General features: G+C 40.1%; 1 protein-coding gene and 1 pseudogene across 1 annotated transcript in view; both read right to left on the bottom strand.

Annotated features, from left to right (window-relative positions):
- Positions 1–20,000, bottom strand: part of LOC137974426 (ferric-chelate reductase 1-like) — a 76,075-nt gene that overhangs the window by 48,303 nt on the left and 7,772 nt on the right. The window contains exons 2-5 of the mRNA XM_068821383.1: positions 7,545–7,603; positions 5,534–5,713; positions 595–696; positions 237–295 (exon numbers count right to left, since the gene is read on the bottom strand). Of these exons, the coding sequence (XP_068677484.1) occupies positions 237–295; positions 595–696; positions 5,534–5,713; positions 7,545–7,603 (400 nt within the window). The remainder of the gene's footprint in view (positions 1–236; positions 296–594; positions 697–5,533; positions 5,714–7,544; positions 7,604–20,000) is intronic.
- On the bottom strand, positions 10,572–12,766 carry LOC137974137 (uncharacterized; annotated as a pseudogene).

Raw genomic sequence — 20,000 nt, 5'->3', positions numbered from 1 at the left:
TTTAACCAATCAGCGCGCATATTTTCTTAGGACTGTTTTATAATTAATTATGGTAAACAATACTTCTAATCATAATGTTCCTAAAGCAGAGAATTAAACTGTACGAGTTTCCAAACAGTTCCAAATTACTGTAAGTGATGAAAAGAGGTCACCTGAAGTTATCACAATCAACAGTTATTCGATTTAATCATATTCTCGAAATAAAAGCAGACTGACTTCATACAGCATTAAAGTACCTGCATTTGATGACTCCACCCTCTTGAGAAATGTTTTCAAGTTTCAACTCTTTTATAACCTTCCCATTAAAATTATAAAAAAAAAAGAATTTTCAAAAATCAATTGAAATTAATTATCATCTTAAAAATTCAACCCACACGTAGGAGTGATCTAATACATGTACATGTACATTCTGGCAGGACGTATAATATGTGCTTTCCTACAGTAAAATTATTCTGTAGCAATGAAAAGTAAGTGCCCATTAAGGTTGAAATTGGTTTAATCAAATTGACATAATTACACATACATGATTGTACAGAGACTTGAATCCCACCAATGACAAAGAGAGAAACAGATACAAAATAAATATTTTCTGACCTTTTTTGTTCTTATTGGTGTTTTATGCCCAATTAAAGGATAGTGTCCAAACAAAAGACTGCCATTTGGCAGAGCTGAACATATGAAGCCATCTGTACCATCCTGTAAACATGTCAAGAAAATACGAGTACATGTACTACAATGCAGGAATCGAATACTGCACTATCATGCAAATATCAGGAAAATATGAATAACCCCTTCAATTCTTTCACTCCCAATACAGCCACTTAATACATACATGTATTTTACTCTTTCTAACACGTGATGATTTTATGGGTCAATGGGGGACTCCTCTGGGCTTAAAGGGTTAACAGAGTGGTTTCTTGTTATACATGTACATGTATACCCTGCGAGCAGAGTCTCTTTCGATCTTCCTAGATAAGTCGGGAAGAGGAAAGAAGACTCTGCGAGCCGCCTCGACATTTCGTGTTGAGCATGCGTTAAAAATTCAAACGTAGTCGGGAGTCAGTCACGCGTGACTAGTAACCGCAAACCACAAAACCAAAACAAACAGAAGGGATATTTTCGAACAACTCTAACCAAGGAATCATTTCCTTCGAAACTCAAGATCGTTCAAGTTTTTAAATTGCCATTTCAACTTTTACTGGAAAAATTAACAGGTTTCTCAATTCTGGCAAACTAGTTTCTGTAACCGACATACGGAGGAAATACTCATGGGAATTTAGACAGTTAAAAATTGTCACGCTGTTGTAGATTTAAAAAATATTGATGACGCTTGGGGATTGATCATGCGCACAAATTAAAAAAAACAGGTTTGACAAGTCGAAACTGGACTGACTCATCCATTTCTTTGGATGAGCGGCAAATCAAAGAAAGTCGAGGCAGCTCGCAGAGTCTTCTTTCCTCTTCCCACTTATCTAGGAAGATCGAAAGAGACTCTGCTCGCAGGGTAGTACATGTAAGACCAGCATCAAAGTTCTGTGATATTTAACAATTAGACCCGTAGCCTGCAAGGGCTGCGGGTCAATAGCCCATAAGGTTAAGCCGAAAGGGCTATTGGCCCGTGGCCCTTGAGGGCAAAGGGTCTGATTATTCTAGTATCACCCAACTGTTCGGACAGGAAAGGCAATTATAAAGTTAGCAAAATGCAAGTTTAAGAAATATTTGGGAATAAAATGAAAGAAAGCGCCACACTTTTTGCTACTCGAGGACTATTACTAATAGTCATCTAGTAGCATAGCCAATTAAAATGCAGGATTTGCATTAGTGCACTAGTTGGGTGATACTAATAAAGAATATTTTCAAGGTGCAATCACTGCATACAGAGATACTTTTATTAGTTACTGTTAGTAATAATAAAACCGAACAAACATGAAAACAAAAAAAAGGTAGAATTTTCAGAATGAGTTGAAACTAGTTATGGTCATGCCTTTCATTGGTTTATGGACAGGCCTACCTGTAGCTGTGGAAAAGAATACTTGTTAAAGGCCCATTTTCACCCTGAATGCATTGCACGCCCCGCATGATTTCGTGTATCGTGAAATTACAAAAATTTGAAAAATCTCAGAAAGCCTTCTAGAATCTTCTTCGCTAAAAGCTATCCGCCGAAAAAACATTTCAGGTCCTGATTTGAATGTGTTCTCTACTTATCATTTTCATAATTTTATGGTAGCATTTTGTTTTTAAAAAATATTTCCATTTGAAGTCAAATAGTATCAAACAACATGATAGATTGCTGCAGTGAACACGTTTTGCTTGCTGCTTGACAAAGACAGCAATGTTTGTCACTCTTTTGAGCACAAGCATCTTTAAAAGAACATTTTACTTCTGCAACCCAAGTATCCTAACAAATCGAAACTGACAAGGTACATGTGTAGAAGTAAGTTTAAGGTAAGCCATGCATTTCAGCACTGAAATAATGTCATCTAGCTCGTAACTTTCAGATTATTGTTCTATTCCTCTCCACCTCCTGTGATTCTCCAATGTCTAAATCACTCGACTGCATAATTAAAGATAAAAGGTAATTTTAGTGGTTTCAGTTGTTAAAATCATCCGGTAAATAATATGACGATCAGGCTAATGGCGATGTTTGTTTTCAACAAACACGAACTGGCGCGACAAAAATAGTATTGGACAATGCGAATACGCTATTTGAGATTCAAAACAATAAGGGTGAAAATGGGCCTTTAAAGGGCCACCGACAACCACAAGTCTTTGCGGGCGTGCAAGCTATCAGCGCCATTTTCTGTAATACAGAAACTAGTATTTCTTGAAAAGTCAAATTCCATCGCCTCACATCGTCGTGTTTTGGATGCCCAGTAGCTTCAAACTTTGTTAATATTTTCCGTCATGTTTAAATATTGTATTTTTGGCGTTATTTGGGTGTTGTGTTCGTGTTAAAAGCGAAATGAAAACTGTGAAGAAAGGTCGTCCGCCGAGGAAGGAAAAGCGCCATGTTATTTGTCAGTTTAAAATGAAAGAGTTACATGTATTTATTCCACAGTCGTTGGCCATTCGTAAATCTCTCTGATCATCCAGTATCCTTTATTAGGCCATCCTGAATGTACAGTTTCCTTTATGAGCGTATTGTTGAAAGCATGGGGAATTGTCCAGTTGGACTCTACAATTATGAAGTCACAAGTGGTAGTCAAAAGCTTTTGTTTTCAGTATATCAGAATTTCCTGATTGTAAATTCTAGAACGTACGTTGCTCTACCTTTCTCATCACATGTAGTATGTTATTCTCATTTGTTTCACCATTAATTTCATCTTCATGCCACTGAATGTCACGATCAAGCAGTCTAACAGACTGAGTGACAGTTTCAGTGAGCAAAATTTGTCTCTCGTTGATATTGTGTTTTTCATTTCTTACAGGAGAAAATAACAGTTGGATTGGTCTATCACCACTGATTGCAATTTTCCAGCTGGGAGGGAGTTTTGTTACCAATAAAGAGTATAAATGGCCCATGTCAAGATGATGAGATGCCATTATGGGGAAGACATGCTGTTCATTAAGGGTTGATAACTGAATATTGTTAGCTTGTTGAATCTTCGTTTCCTTCACTGAAGGAAAAACAAAGAAAATTCTTGTTTCTGGTCGTTGACGGGACATCACGAGTAGAACTCACATATTCTCCGTTGTTGCACGTACCTGTAACATGAAATGTACTGTTCAAGAAGTTGGACATGTGGTGTGAACAGCCATATGGCTGGAAGCACTTGATGTTTTTCTGACACGAACAGCACGGAATATACCGGTATCCTATTTCACCCGTCCCATTATTCACATGATTTTCTCTAACCCAACTGTAGCGTTCAAAACACATATGATTGGGTTGAAGGCTCTGTCCTTTGACTTCATAACTTCCCCTACATGCCGTTAAGGGGTAACTGCCTGTATCATTGATACAGCCAGCCAAGCAGCACTGTTTACCGCCACCGCGCACTTTACTAGTCGTATTTACTAGTCGTATTTTACTAGTCGTAAGCTAGTCCTATTTACTAGTCGTATTTTTACTAGTCGTAAGCTAGTCCTATTTACTAGTCGTATTTTACTAGTCGTAAGCTTGAACAAGATCTTAAGCCGAAAGAGAAGAAACCTGACTTGGTAAACCAAAATTGCGTTGTTTACGTATTTAAATGTGATCTGTGTGATGCAGATTATGTTGGAATGACAACCCGACACCTTCACCAACGCATCGTTGAACATAAACACTCATCAATTGGAAATCATTTCAGGGAACATCATGATAGTCTCCCGGGATTGAAAAGCAGCCAATTTCACGTGCTTAAGAAGTGCAGCAGCAAATTTAATTGTCTTGTTTATGAAATGCTGTTCATCAGGAAACTTAAACCTTCTCTCAATGTACAAAGTGACTCCATCAATGCAAAACTTTTTACTTAATTTTTATTGTTTTCTATTGTATTTTATTCTTATTCTCATACATATTTTCTATTGTACATTAGTTCCTATTGTTTACTTATCATATATACATGTATACTTGTTTTATTCTTATTCATTTTGACTTGAGAATGACGTTATGTAAACGTCGTCTAAATTTTTTTAAAATGTTTTAAAATCAAAATTTTTTATCGCTCAACTTTCTAGTCAAATGTTATAATAAGTCACTAATTATCTTCTTAAGCTTTTTATCAGGATTCCCGTACAAATCCTTATATTTTTGTCGGCCATGCTCACACTGAGCTTGGGGTGCCTGTGGTTCAACAATACAGTTTCACTCTGAGGGAAAATAAATTAGTCAAACAAATCACTTTTACGCACCTAAAATCAATACAACATCGTTAAAATTGCTCCAAAATTATTAAAGCCATTGAAATGAATAACCAGCACTGTAATCGCAATTTTCAGAAATGTTTGTAAAAAATGATGCACTTCATTGCGACTCGTGGGAAGCAGTCTCAGCTTGGCAGCCAAACCTGGTTTGACAAGAAATTAATTTTGAGCTGTCTCTTCGCATGGAAATGAGGTTCTGGGGTCATGCGACCAGAGGCTTTTTTTTTTTCGTCCTCAAATGTTGATTTGGTATCACTGAGCGTTCTCTCCAACCTTGAAAAAAAATTCCTCTGGCACCCAGGGTAATCGGGGCATGGTCCGGGTGTTTTTCACCCCAAAAATAGACCATAAAATTATTTAAAACGTACAATGTATTAAATACATATTTTTATTTTTATTCACGCCCAACCCTAAAGGAGACCAGTAATCACGACTATACATATGATGTTGTTTTGTCCATAACACCCTAAGTGAGACCAAAATCCAAAGTTTACACACCTATTAAAGTGAGATGACAAGCATCCCTATCCCCTCCTGATTGGCAGTAGTACAGTCGTGCACTTGGAAGCCATGATGGCATCGATAACGCATAAAATTAATAGTATGTGATGCATAATAAATGGAGAAACACTTAGGAAAGACTAGGCTTTACTAACTTAAGATCACAGTACCAGCAATAATTTACCATTGTGGGTTTGTAATTGAATCCAACTGCAATCCACTTTTCTTTTCCACTCAATTCAAAAGAGAATGATGATCCTTTGGGTGTATACGACACAAAGTAGTCACAGTCATTTGGAGAATTATTGCAAGATTCTGGTTTGAAGTAACAACCCTTGGTTTTGCCACAGTCATCTCCTGAAAACTATCAAGACACAAAACTATTACATACATACATGTATACATGTAACTACATAAAAATACTGGAATGGAATTTGCTGTTAGATGTTAATTAATTAAATATTATTTGTTAATGTTATGATACATGAACTGTAGCAAGTAAAATGGCAAGCTTCAAAACAATCAGCAATTATTAAAAAATTCTACATGGTGTAGCACCAACTGCAATAAATTACTTCCTTGTTATAATAATAATAATTAATACTGGTATTTCAAACACAATTAAAATAATAATTTCAATCTCAAAAATGATCTGACACCTATTATACAGCTGTACATAATATGAAATTTGTCCTTCTTATATCAAAACAAAACAGATCTTTATTTATTTATTTAATTAGTTCTTATCTTCCCAGAAATAATATATTTTCTTTCTTTATTTAATCTTTTTATAATTTCCTGGGTGCCAGAAGAATTTTTTTCACACGGTATTGAGAACGCTGCCTTCCCTTCAATTCATGCAGCCTTGTCTGGAACCACGATATGTTAGGCTCTATATTTTTATCTCGGAGTCCACAATCTTCTTAGATCTTTGATCTTCTTGTAAGTGATATTACTACATGTACGTGACTGCAACCTCTGCAATGCAAGCTTGCCGCATGCTTGTCTCCCAAGTCTCAAGAACTGACCACACCAAGTACTGTACATCTCCAGCATGCGCTGAAGTCGAGAAGAAAGATGCCGCTGAACTCTGTGAAGAAACGGGTTGGCATACATGTATTGTACTGATCTCTGTTGGTGGTACTCCTGGCAGATTCAGATCATGTACTGAACAATGAAGCAGTGCGTATTGGTTCAATCTGTACATGTAGCTGCCCTTAGCGACACTTCGAAGCAGCTGAATAATCTAGCAAGCTCTCCTTGCAATACATGTGGTACACAACACTTCTTTTCACTGATATCTTCTTTGCAGGAGGGGGCAAAAGCAGCATAGGAGGACCCTCCATGGTTTGATCTCCATGGGAGATTGTTCTTTGTAGACTCAATCTCAATCTCACTCACGATACAGCATCATACAATGGTTTGCAATTGACCTGTGGGTGGGTAGTTGCTGGGGTGCTTGAGAAAGTACTGCATTTACTGTAGTACCTGACGGCGTTGGAGGGGCTGGCGGTTTTGTTTTGATAAAGATAATGAATGCTTTGTTTGGGGTTCAACAAATTTATTGACAATTATAATAAAAGGAACAAACAGCTACATGTACCTGAACAATGACCCCTCCTCAACTGGGAGAGTTGGGTGTCAAAGCCTACATAAATGCTAAAAGATGGTCCAACAACTCAGTTACCTCGTCAGCAATGTGGCTAGCCAATGATTGTGTACCATTAAATACATGCACTATAAACATAATTTATGCTTCCCGTTTTTCAGGTATGAAAGAACATTCACTTGATAATTATTATCTTATTAGTCTATATACTGTACCAGCCCTGCAGGTTGTTTATCATAATTTTAAATCATTAAACAATTGATGAGAAGTTACTTTTCCTAAAACCATAAAAGCTTCTAACACTATTTTTTCTTTTTTTTACCATAAACCAGACAGATTTTTAATACAAAGCCAAGTTCTACAAAAATGAAAAATTAATCCATATTTGTTTGTGTTTCCTGCAGTCCCTTACATTGTAGATTTTGGTTGGTTTCTATTCAAAATGTGAAACAGTTTTAAATCTACATTAAGATAAATGGAAAATGGGAGTGGGGAGGAGTGCTCCCTTTTTCTCTTTCAGCCCCGATTTTCTCTTGTTATAAAACCTATTGTCAAACAAAAATATAGTACAGTAAAGGGCTCTTACCGACTGTAACTGATGTCCAGTGTTTGACTTTGATGATAACCGGGTTCCACTGGCACAGCCTAAAAATATCACATAACTTTTAATTTAGGCTGACAAACTAACTGGTAAGTCTTAGATTGACTGGTATTGATCAATAAAATTACATGAGTACCCAACCCAGCTGCATTTTATGTTCATCCCCACCTCACTGCCCAACAGCTCCCCACTAATGCACCATGTACATGAACATCCATCAATAGCCTGCGAGCAGGCTCTCCGACGGACTGGGTTGGGATAGAATGAGGGGCTCTCCTTCTCTCCCACTGCAGAGAGATACATGTAGAGCCTGCTTGCAGGCTAATCAATCAAAAATAAGTAAAATTAACTGCCTCTCAAGCCATCAGAAAAGATGTATAAAGTTATGTAAACCTTGCCCTTTTTATCCACAGGGGCTGGGGTGAATGACTGTGTCATGGATTCTACTTGAATCATTCAATTTATTATGGTGCCAGTTTTTATAGGCTTTTTTGGAATCAATTTAGCTTTCCTGGAAACTGTTTCGAAGCAGAAGATTTAAACGTGCTATTTAAGGTGTGGATATATACATGTACAATGTACATGTAGTTGCCTAAAGTTATTTAAGCATAAAACACTGTACATGTACATGTAATAATCAAAACCAGGATTTTCAAAAACTCACATTTTAGTCTTTATGAACCGGTAAATTTACCAGGTCCTTATCAGGGCCTGTACATGTACTTTGATTGCTTTGAATTTTGTGCATCTACATTGTATGCCAATCACTCTAACTTTTCAACTTTTACAATAAAACGCACACATCAAACATAATGTGTTCTCTTCTCAAAGTTGTTTATGGTGTATCATTGGTCAATGAAAGTAAGTAGTATGTAGATGTCTTAATGTTGCGGTCAAGTCAATATTTATAATTATTGGTCTTCAACTAGTGTGTTACCTGTTCTTCGATAAAAAAGTCTCTTTTTACAAACCCTTTTGTCCCTATAAATTATATAACAGGTTCCACACTGGCAAGTATAATTCTCTGGGCCCGGTTGTTCAAAAGCTGTTTAACGCTAATCCCAAATTAAAAACTAACCAAGGAGTTTTCTGCTTCCAATGTTGTTTAATGCTGATATTCTGCAAAACTTTACATTAAAAGAAATCAATCTTGAAAAACAAAAATTAGCAAAAGAAACTTTCCACCAAAAGTCGAGAAAATGAAAACAAAGTTTATGCTAATCCTGGACTTTTAACAACCAAGTAAAATTTTTAATATCACGATATTTAATACATGTATATGTATAAGTACTGTAAACCCAATTAAATGTACACCTACGAAAAAGATACACTGTATGTAGTCCAGGACTACAAATAGCTACTATACTACTTAAGGTAAAATGAAAACTAGACACAACATTCCTTTGATTATTTGCACAAATTATAACAAGTCATGTATTATTTCTCAGGATGACAAACTTCCAAGATATAAAAAAGTAAAGGATACACTTTACATGAAATAAAAATTCAGTAACAGTACCAAAGACAATGACAGTCTGGTCAACCCATTAATGACCAAAAAGTTGACGGGCAACCAGTTTTTGCAGGGCTAAAAGTTTATTTTTGGCTTTGGGAGCACTTGTGCTACCAAGTGTATATTTCTAGGCCTGCACACTGCCAAAATTTTAGGCGCACAGCATAAAATGTTAGCAGCACAGCTTAAAATACTGGGAGCACCTGTTCCAACAGAAGATCAAAACTTAAGACATTATTGCATCATCTTCAGTTTTTTCTGCCATGTTTGTTATTTTAACTACATGTAGTAAAGTTATTACATGTCACCATGATGATGTTAAAGTACATTCAAAATAACAGAAAAGTTTTCATCATGTATTTGACCTTTTCAATGTACACTTGTAGCCAAAAAAATATAAAGTTGGTGACACAGTCAAGAGCAATTTTTTCTTGACAAGTGTCATTCATTGACAATGTTCATATGCTCATGTGTATGAACGAGTTTTCTTTGACAAGTTTTGCCTTCACAAGTCTTATTTGCTGGTGTGAACGAATTAACAAGTTTTCACTGTAGCAAGCAAGAGGTGGCATTAAGAAAGAAAGAGGTGGCATTACAATTTTGCCTTGTTAGGCTTGGTTAGATATACAGTATGTTAGTTGCGATGTATTGGTAGGTAATAATGATGATGATGATGATAGGCACAGCTATTATCATGTTAATTAACAGTACGGAGATCACTAGATACTGTAACTGCCTTTCAAACTGTTATTTGTTGCAGCTTTTGGCCATTGGAGAATCACACCTGTGACAACACAGGGCACACCAAGCTTAGTGTGAGGGAAGGCTAACAGGGCCAACAAAAATATAAGAATTGAAGAAACAGCCTTCTCGATGAACAAAATTAACTTTAATGCCAACGATGAAGGAACCATTCTACAATCGAACAGGAACGCAAGAATGACAATACAATACAAGTGGACTTAGCTAGTAAAATGAATACACTTACAAGAACTCCGTAAGGTGAGAAATGACAAGCAAGTCCTTAAGATAGTTCGTAGAGTCTTAAGAAACACAAAACATGGCCGACTTGTTTGGCCAAGAATATCAGTCCCCGGTCAGCGGGTTTACTTAAGAAGAGTCCTGTTATCATGTTGGCTGGCGCAAAACTCTGCATCCCCCCCTAGTCTGGAAAGCTATATGTTAACATAGGTTGACGGACTCAACGTAGTACCCATAGGCCCGTCTCAGGTTCAAAACGTTTCGGTGGCCGACGGTCACGACATGGGCGTGGGGACGCTGGCGGGGGTAACAAGGGCTCTGGTGCCGCAGCCTGTGTAACTGGTGCAGTGCCTGAAGAGGGCGCTGTAGGAGCGTTCAAGGACACGTCGCTCGGTGCAGGTGCTTGAGATGGAGGATGGTGGTGCTCCTGGCAGGGCGGTGGGGGTGTCGAAGGATGTGGGCCTGATTCCACGAAGTGGTGGGGCGGGGATGGCGGCGGCGCAGGGGAGTGAACGGTGCTAGGTGGTGAGGGGGGTACCATAGGCAGCAACTGAGGGAAAGTCTCTGATTGCATTGAGGTATTTCGGGAGTGGCTCAATGGTGGAGTCTGATACTCTAAAGCCCGCAAAATTGACGCTCCTTTCGGCGAACTGGAACTTGTGAGGGTTTAGCACTATGCCGGCCTGGCCTACTCGTGTGAGGAAGTCGATTGTTCTCCACCAGTGCTGCTCTAGGTCAGAGTCATAGTGTATGGTGTCATCGACGCAGCGTTCCTTACGCTCGAAGGTGGACAGGACGGCGTCAAAGCGGCGGTTGTAACCATCTCCGGACGAGAGGAATCCTTGAAGCGCTCTTGTGTACCGCCAGAGACCAAACGGAGTAATAAAGGTGGTCAAGTGGCGATCGGACTGGTGCAGAGGTACACTGTGGTAGCCGTTCCAGGCATCCGTGACTGTTTTCCATGTGTCTTTGGGGATACGACGTGCCAGGTGGAAGGGTGTTTCCGTAGCGAATGTCTCACGTTTGCAAAATTTGTTTAGTGGGGAGAGATCTACTGTGCGGCGGGGGGAGCACATGGTGTCATGTGGGTCACTTGTGGCGGTGCAGCCACCATTAATAGACCGCACAGCATTAATGAGAGGTGGCATACGGTTGGTATCCACGGCGTCAGAGTCCTTAGGCATGTTCGCCGTTGTGAGTGATGCAAAGTCCTTGGAGAGGATGCCAAGGTTGAGCAACGAGTCGTATGATAAGTACATGGCTTGGATGGAGCGGCTGACGTAAACAATGGAGCGGCACGAGGTCACCTCACCATTTTGGAGCTTCGTGGTGAGCTTGGCGAAGAATGCGCCCTCGATAGAAATGGGAGAGCGGTTGGCGGCTGACAAGCCAAGACGAACAGGTAGTAGGTCGTCGTGCGAGAACCCGCACGCTAAGAAGTCTTTCATTGACCACAAGTCAGATTGTGCGCCAGTGTCGGCGATGGCTGAGATCTCTGCATGAGTGTTTGAGGTGCGGTTGGGCGTACGATATCTGGCCTGGGCTGAGTTGTCAATGGAGATAGTGAGTGGGACTCTGGGGAGGTCTCTGAGGTGTGCCGTGTCCACTCGCCCTTAGTAAAGATGTGGTGGTCAAGTGTTACAGGTGCGCATCTACCGACGATGCCATGTCTGGCTGGAACAAGTTTGCGGCGACGTCGCCGGCGGGCAGTGCCGGAAGTAAATGAGGCAACTTGGGATATCGGGTCTGATTCGACGGCCTGACTGGTGGGAGGGGGGGCTGGGGGCATAGGCTGTAGGCGCTTCCTGCGGCGGCGAACCCTATAGCAATTAAGGCACACTGTATGGGGTTTGGTGTTCCAGCCCCGGGTCCCCTCCGTAAAAATCTTGAAGAGGTTTTTGCAATCTGGGCATGCCGCTTGTTTGGCCTGATCCGCTCGAGACGGGGTTGCCAAAGGGGGCTCTTTCGGTGGTTCCTGTTGGCGCTTGAATGACGAGACAGCAGACAGGGTTGATGACGGGAGGGCGTTCCGTGCCATCTCCTTGTTTTCCACTAGGGCGATGACATCATTTACTGAGGTCTGAAGAACGTTCTTGGTCCCAAGAACTTCACGGTGGATGTCTGGGTCGGATATCCCATTAAGGAGGACATCTCGTATGACATGGTCTGTGTAGTCGACGTTTTTCCCACATTCACACTGTGTACTAAAGGCACAGGTTTCGGCTTTCCCATGAACCCTTGCTGTAAATGCGCGGAACGGTTCGTCCCTTTCCTGACGTAGTTGCAGTAGCTCGGTGCGTAGGACACCAGTTGCAACTGGTATTACTGCGAGGGAATGCATGGCAGCAAGCAGGTCTGGTAGAGTGTTGGAAGCGGCATGTGGGTTGGCTTTTAGGAGACTGTCACCAAGCTCATTTTCTGCGCATTGAAACAACTGGGAGGGTGCAGATTGATCATCGATGCCCGAACCAGTACGGAAAACTTCCCAGCGGCGTGTGAACACGTTCCATTCCTCTGTCGAGACGCCAATGTTTACTTTGGGCCGTTAGAGTTTTGGACCACGAGGAACGGGTGGAAGCGAAGGACCAGTTGTGTTAGGCAATGTGCACTGATGGGCCAAGCCGTGGTTTGCCAGGAGAGCAATGGCGAGGGCTTCGGAGACGTCAGCGGTCTTGAAATCGCACGTGGGGATTGTACAAACGATGACTACCATGGTTCCTTCATGAAGAAACAGCCTTCTCGATGAACAAAATTAACTTTAATGCCAACGATGAAGGAACCATTCTACAATCGAACAGGAACGCAAGAATGACAATACAATACAAGTGGACTTAGCTAGTAAAATGAATACACTTACAAGAACTCCGTAAGGTGAGAAATGACAAGCAAGTCCTTAAGATAGTTCGTAGAGTCTTAAGAAACACAAAACATGGCCGACTCATTTGGCCGAGAATATCAGTCCCCGGTCAGCGGGTTTACTTAAGAAGAGTCCTGTTATCATGTTGGCTGGCGCAAAACTCTGCAAGAATTTGTATGTGAATCGCGATAAAAGACTTGAGAAAATAACATACGAAGAAGTTCTACATTAAAAAGTCTTACCGGTACTTTATTGTCGCTTCATTCCTGTGCGTTTTTTTTTTTTTTTGACGCAACTTGAGCCATTTTTCAATTCCTCCATTGTAAAAGGTATTATGAAATACAATGTATCAAGGATGCACGCTACATAATTTCTGGAGAGCCCACCAAATTGAGTCAAATATTCCTTGACAAAATGTCCCCACGGTTACAATTCCACATCAGAATCAATTGACATAGATTCACCAGTTGTAGCAGCCCGGCCACCGACCTCAGGTGGTACATGTACATGTAGCTTGTTCAATCCGGCCAAATGCAAAACATTCCAGAAGATGGCTGGGAGAGCAATGTTGGATGATTGACATACTTTTTTTAATTCCCCTGGGTCCCGGTATGACTGCATTAGTCATGCCTCCTTTACGTTGACAAACTTCAAAAATAGGCACACATTGCTACATATGGTAGTGCAGGAACTTGAAACAGTGCTTTATTCCGTAACTGTCATCTGAGCTGCGTTTTGTTTTCCAGGAGATTCAAGTTGTCTTTATGTAATATGTAGCTCTAATACGACATGATATTAATGAACGAGATTACGTGTACATGTATACTTGTATATGAAAAGCATGTTGAAAGATTGCTTTGAAAGCCAAGCGGCATGCTGAGAATGAAAACTGAGGGAAGCAACCTTATTATTATGGCAACTTTGGGATTTCATGCATCTTTTATTAGTTTAATTAACAGGGCATTTGTATGCTGTTCATGGGAACATTTGATATAGGAATATTTGACTCAACTTGGTGAGCTCACCAGAATGGTGTGTACGGCCTTGGTATTTTACCTTCACAACAGATGAGACTGGGCCCTCAGCATTGTTGAAAGGGCAGCTATACGCTTCAACATTTGTTGGAAGGAAGGAAGGAATCTTTATTGTACATGTACATTGATATTTCAACCAACTAATTATAGAGACTTATTTAGAGACTTACAGTATATATCTGACTGAATTTTCAAAAAGCTACCTCAGTCTGTAGATTTTCGCTTGATCACTGGTCCATAGAGCTTGTCCGTGACGTCACATCTACTTTTTATGCAAATTAAATTGTCGCACCCGAGCAGCGTGGGAAAAAAAATGGCGGAGGCTGTGACTCCGAAAAAACCTGTTCGGTCTTCTTTTTCTTCAAGTCAAAAATGTGCAGTATGTGGTAGTTTTCTGGATGATCCAAGAAAGAGGGTAAAACTGAAAAAAGACCTTGCTTTAAAGCTGCAGGAAATCATTGCTAGTGAGAACCTGGACCCGCAAGGGTATCTTTGCAACAATAATTCTTACAAATCAGTCAACAGATATTTTGAGTTAAAAGCCACGTTGAAAAGTTTGAAAACCGACCTTACACAGAAATTTGAAAATGAGCAAGGCCAAAGTGTGCGGTGGAAGCAGGAGTTACCCAGTGATGTTTCAGAGAATGAAAATAGTTCAGCGAAAGCCTCACGTCCAAATCAAAATCGTCAAAATCGTCGTCACTATACTCGGGTGGCCCAGGTCAGAGCTATCCAGTGATTCCAAGGATAATCAGGCCAGGGTTGTTTCTTCAGCCTGTCTCAAGATTCCACAAGTCTCGGTAGCACCATTGAATGTTGCTAGTAGTGCTGTTACTACCGTGCCGATGTCTATAAATCAGGATTTTAAAAGCTAAGACTCTCCTGTGTGTAAAGTGGAGGTAAGAAATCTTTTTTTCCCACAGTAAGAAAGGGATTATTAGGTGGCCAGTCATTCTTCCCAGTTTCGTGATCCGACAACAAAAGGAGATATAATTGCTTGACGTGCTGGGTAAACACACGTTCGTTATTGTATCTACCTACGGACATGGTTGGATTCTCTAGCCTTAAAGTTCTGAAATTATTGAAAGTTGCTATACAAGATAACCACCATACAAAATCAAATTGATCTGCAAGTAGAAATGGCCAAAAAACTATTTTTATGGCAAAATGAATAATGAATACATGAATATTGAAGAAAGGTGTTTCCTCGGCGGTTCATGATGTAAATAACACCGAGCTTTACATCAAAAACTATAAATGTGCCCAGTTAAGCCGCCATACATTTTTTTGTCTGTTGTTAGGGGGTACACTCACAAGGGCATATCAGATGGTTTAAATGGATAAACAACTTACAGGCATTTTAGATTTGTTTTAAATGCAAAAGAGGCTAGTGTATTCCAATGAACTCTATGCTGTCTATTTAAAAATTTAATAGTCCAAAGTAATAGTGCATATGTTATTGCACTCCTTTCTCCCTGTCTAAAACTTTCCTTGTTTGCTTCAGTTTAGATAATTTTGTTTGGCATTAGCTGATCTTAGTCTGGCAAAGGATGTATTGTTAGATATTGCTGTTTTTACTTTGTTTTGTATGTTTTGAATTGCTGGTGTTTTTTATACACTTAGGTATCTGTAATATATGACAACTGTGAGAAAAAAAGAGCCCTTCCCAGTGACATGCACAGCCTTGGGAAAGCCTTGGCAAGAGGAACTTTGAAAAGTGTGGCACAGACCGCTTTTCAGTGTCCCAGTTTAAGACGTCACATAGAAGAGGTTGTTTGCAAAGAAATCTCCAAAGAGTGCAAAAACCTCTGCTCTTTGAGTAATCCCTCAATACTTTGCTCTGTGAGCAAAGATGCAGTTGTACATGTAAAATAATCTTGGGCAGCAGTCAGTGAAGAACTTAAGAACAGAGCCCCATTATTTTACAATGTATTGTTACATGTATCTGGCACTGGCAAAAATGAAGATTCTGCTGCTCTCACGAATGCTGCAGCAGTTGTGTTAAAACAACGGATAAAGCCATGAGCCTGGTGCAGTACATCACTGGATTAACCCTTAAAATGGGGAAAACATCTAAACAGGTAAGACGACATTTCTTTGAAGAAATGAAATGACAGTTTTTCATCAGGTAAGACCTATAGAACTCAAATAGCTATGAAGCTATGCATATGTGCATATGTGCAAACAAACCATTTATGTGGTGTTTGTTGCGCTTCTGATATAGTACAATTATTCTGGTACATTTGCTATTTGACAGGATCATTAGACAGGAGCTTGTGTTGCAACTGAGTACATTTTAACTAAACTCAGTTTGTGCTGTTTCTTCTTCCTTCCTCCCTCCCTCCCTCCTTCCTTCCTTCCTCTCTTCCTTTCTTTATAAATAAATAAACAAATAAATAAATAACAAAATAAATGAACAGCTCTTCATATTTGATTTTTTTTAACAAAACACCATTTTGGTCATGTCTAAACTACCAAGAAAAGCTAACAAATGAAGTTATTCTGATGTGTAAACATTATGCTTTCTCTTGAAGGGCATCATCCGCATGAACCACTTGGGTATGTCAGTGGCACCAACCAGCCTAACAAAAGCTCTGGACAGTGTTGGTGAAGACTTTGATGGGGAGTTCAAGGTGTGGAAGAAACAACTCTCTTGCCATCTCAGTAGAGAAATGAAAACAAAGAAGGACCTAGAGATCTTAAAACAAAAGCTAACTGAAAGCGAGGCCACTAAAGGGAAAGATCATGTGGGAATTTAGAAAGCAGCCCTTGATCAGAAAGTTGAGGAGTTAAATACTCTTTACACCAAACATCCTCCTAACTTTGCTGTTGTTCTTGATAACTTTGACCTTCGTGTGGAAGCTGCTGACATGACCTCTGACAACCAAACTAAGGATTTGCATTGGGTGAATCACAATGCTATTCTCTATTTTCGAATTCCCCATAATACACTTTGTTTGCCCCCCAAATTTTTGCATAAAGTATTGTTTTCAAATGCTTTTGGGGACACTGCATATTCCCAAGAGCATTTGAAAACAATGGTTTCTGCAAAATTTGGGGGGCAAACAAAGTGTATTATGAGGATACAAAAATTTGGTTTTATCAACGGAGTTGATAATGTAAATTGGCCACCGTACAGAGATTCTAAAAGCTGACGTTTCGAGCGTTAGCCCTTCGTCAGAGCGAATCGAGGGATTATGGGTTACGTGTAGTTTTTATAGTAGAGTAGGAGCTACGCTATTGGTGGTAACATGGCAACGTGAAAAATAGGAATATATTAGTTAAATGAAAAGCGTTCGTTAATACCGTGAGGATTAAGGGTGCCGATTTGAAAGATGAATTTTTGTTCCAGATTCTTGCGGCTTTCCGTCGTACCTAGATGTAGGGAAAGGCCGCAGACAGTCATGTGTTTTTTGGAGTGGTTAGGCAGATTAAAATGGCGAGCGACTGGCTTGGATGCATCCTTGTCATTCTTCTCAACATTGCGAAGGTGTTCGCGGAATCGGTCACCTAGTCGTCTACCTGTCTCACCAATGTATAATTTACTGCATAACGTGCAGGTTATGCAATAAATGACATTTGCGGAGGTACATGTGAAACGATCGGTGATCTTAACAGATCGCTTAGGTCCCGATACCTTGCTAGTGTTAACAATGAAAAGACAAGTTTTGCATCGTGAGCGCGCGCATTTGAAAGTGCCGGGTTGCTCGTTAGTTTTGAGCGCGCTTCTAACTAAAAAGTTGCCTACGTTTTTGTCGCGTTTGAATGAAATAAGTGGAGGTTGCGAAAAGATTCTACCAGTCTCGGGATCATTCTGGAGTAATTTAAAATTACTAAGAATGATGCTTTTGACTGCGTGATTATGAGGATGGAAAGTGAGGGTGAATGGAATTCTGTCATTCTTATCTTTTTGTGACGTTTGTAGTGATGACTGTCGATCAAATTGTTGGGCGCGATGATGGCCCGCTTTGACCACAGAGGCAGGATAGCCACGTTTTTCGAAGAACTGGCACATCTCCTCTGATTTGCTGGAAAAATCGGAGTCATCACTACATAGACGTCGAAGTCTAAGAAATTGAGAATAAGGGATGGAGTTCTTGACATGTGATGGATGTGACGATGAATACAACAAATAACTGTGTGAATCAGTAGGTTTGTAGTGCACACTAGTACATAGGAATTCGATAATAGAGAATACTTGACAGAGTGCCTTGCACTGATTTTGACAATGAAAAGCCTTTGGCTGACATTGTCAATCTTCCAAATAAGACCTTTTTGCCAACACTACAGGACCATGCAAATCTCATGAAAGACTTTGATGTGCTTCTTTCCCATGTGCTCGTGAAAAACTTTTCTCACTTTCAGAATGCTTTCAGTGATGTAGTTCCAAAACACATACCACATAAGCACAGTGAAAAAATGCGATTACAGAGCAAGAAGATTAACCTTGGAATCCTTTTCAAGAATGAAAACAAAGGTGAAGATATGATTGATATCCTGAGGTACCTACATGTACAGGGTCTTGTTCCTAGCCATGGAGAGGGTGATGAAGAAAAAATTGAGCGAATTTCAGTTGTTGGTGACCAGCTTACTGTTGAAAGAGGAATTGAGGCAAAGTTTAGTGTTTCTAATGCTTACATGTGTATACACCTGGTCGCAGGCTTGAAGGAATATATTTCCAGTTGGCAGATTGGCATCATGAGAACAAGTTTCTTGATGTAAGTTCTAAGCACACACACATCAGTGATTTCACCCGCATAAAGTTTTGACCTGAGGTATCAAATAAAGTGTAAGTGCATACCTGTATGCACACAATCCTGATGGGATTGCTCTTCCCCCTCCCCTCTCCCCATCCCAGATTTAGATTAACAGAATATTATTTGTAATTCTTTGTTATTTGATATTTCATTCACACCAGATCATCTTCAAGCGTTTCTACAATGGGGGGTCAGCTTCAGTCAGAACTTCTGTCTTTGCATTACCAAATCTGGTGAACTGGAGGGATGTGGTGACCGCTTCACACTGCAGGCCATCACAGTGTAAGAGGTTCATCAGTCTTGTCCTTGATGCTGACATAATTCCACCTGCATTCCATTTCTTTGGCATGAAATCATTAGAGGATGCCCCAAGCAAGCATGGATTCAGTGATACTATGGCATCCAGAGTCGCTGTTGTCAAACAAAGATACCTGGCATCCACAGTCCGGCAATTTTGCAATCAGTATGTTCTAGAGAAAAGGCTATACTCAGCTCATCTCCAAAACATAAATTCCCTTGACGAGTGGGAAGCAGCAGTAAATGGCCAGACACTCACTGCAGATGGCAGGTATCCATGCAGATATGCTGGTTGTCCTCACACTTCCAAGCATGACGGAGTGTGTAGAAGAAGGCATGAAATGTCGCATGATCCACATCCAAATGTCATTAATGAGCCTGTCCTGATTGACACTGTTCCTGACAACAGTAAAGACTCTAAAGTCAAGAATGATGAGTATAACTACCACTGCTGTTTTATGAATATGGCTTCGCTACTGCGCAACTTTGCAGGCCGTGAAGGAGATGGTGAGCGTTAAGTCAGATGCATAAAATTTTTCATGCTTCATTTCTTTCAAGATGGCAGCGGGTCAACAAAGTACTGTCTTGAAGCACTTTACCACATGTTTCAGATAGATGCCCTCCTTACTCCAAGGGAGGCTCAGAGGATGGTTTGGAACAGAACTGTGAATAATAAGGGGGGGTCTGAGAAACAACGTCTTTATGGATCTTGATTTGGAGCACGACAATCATGGGCTTAAAGATATTAAAGGGGTCCTTGGAGCAAACATTTCTGAAGCCAGAGTAACAAGAATTTGCAGAGCATTTTTTCAGATGAAAACATTAGCTAAAACTTTTGACCAAGAAATAGGGGTCAAGCAGGTTTCTGGAGACCACGGAAGGAAAGATGTCAAACAAGACCTTCACAAGATTGTAAGGGTCCTTAAAGAAGAGAAGGTGTTTACCAACTCTGCAATGAGCAAAACCATGAGGGGATTCCCCAATTGTCCCAGAGACTATTTG

This window comes from Montipora foliosa, chromosome 10 (genome assembly GCF_036669935.1).
Source record: "Montipora foliosa isolate CH-2021 chromosome 10, ASM3666993v2, whole genome shotgun sequence".
Taxonomy (NCBI): Eukaryota; Metazoa; Cnidaria; class Anthozoa; order Scleractinia; family Acroporidae; genus Montipora; species Montipora foliosa.
This window is presented reverse-complemented; position numbering and strand designations above follow the sequence as displayed.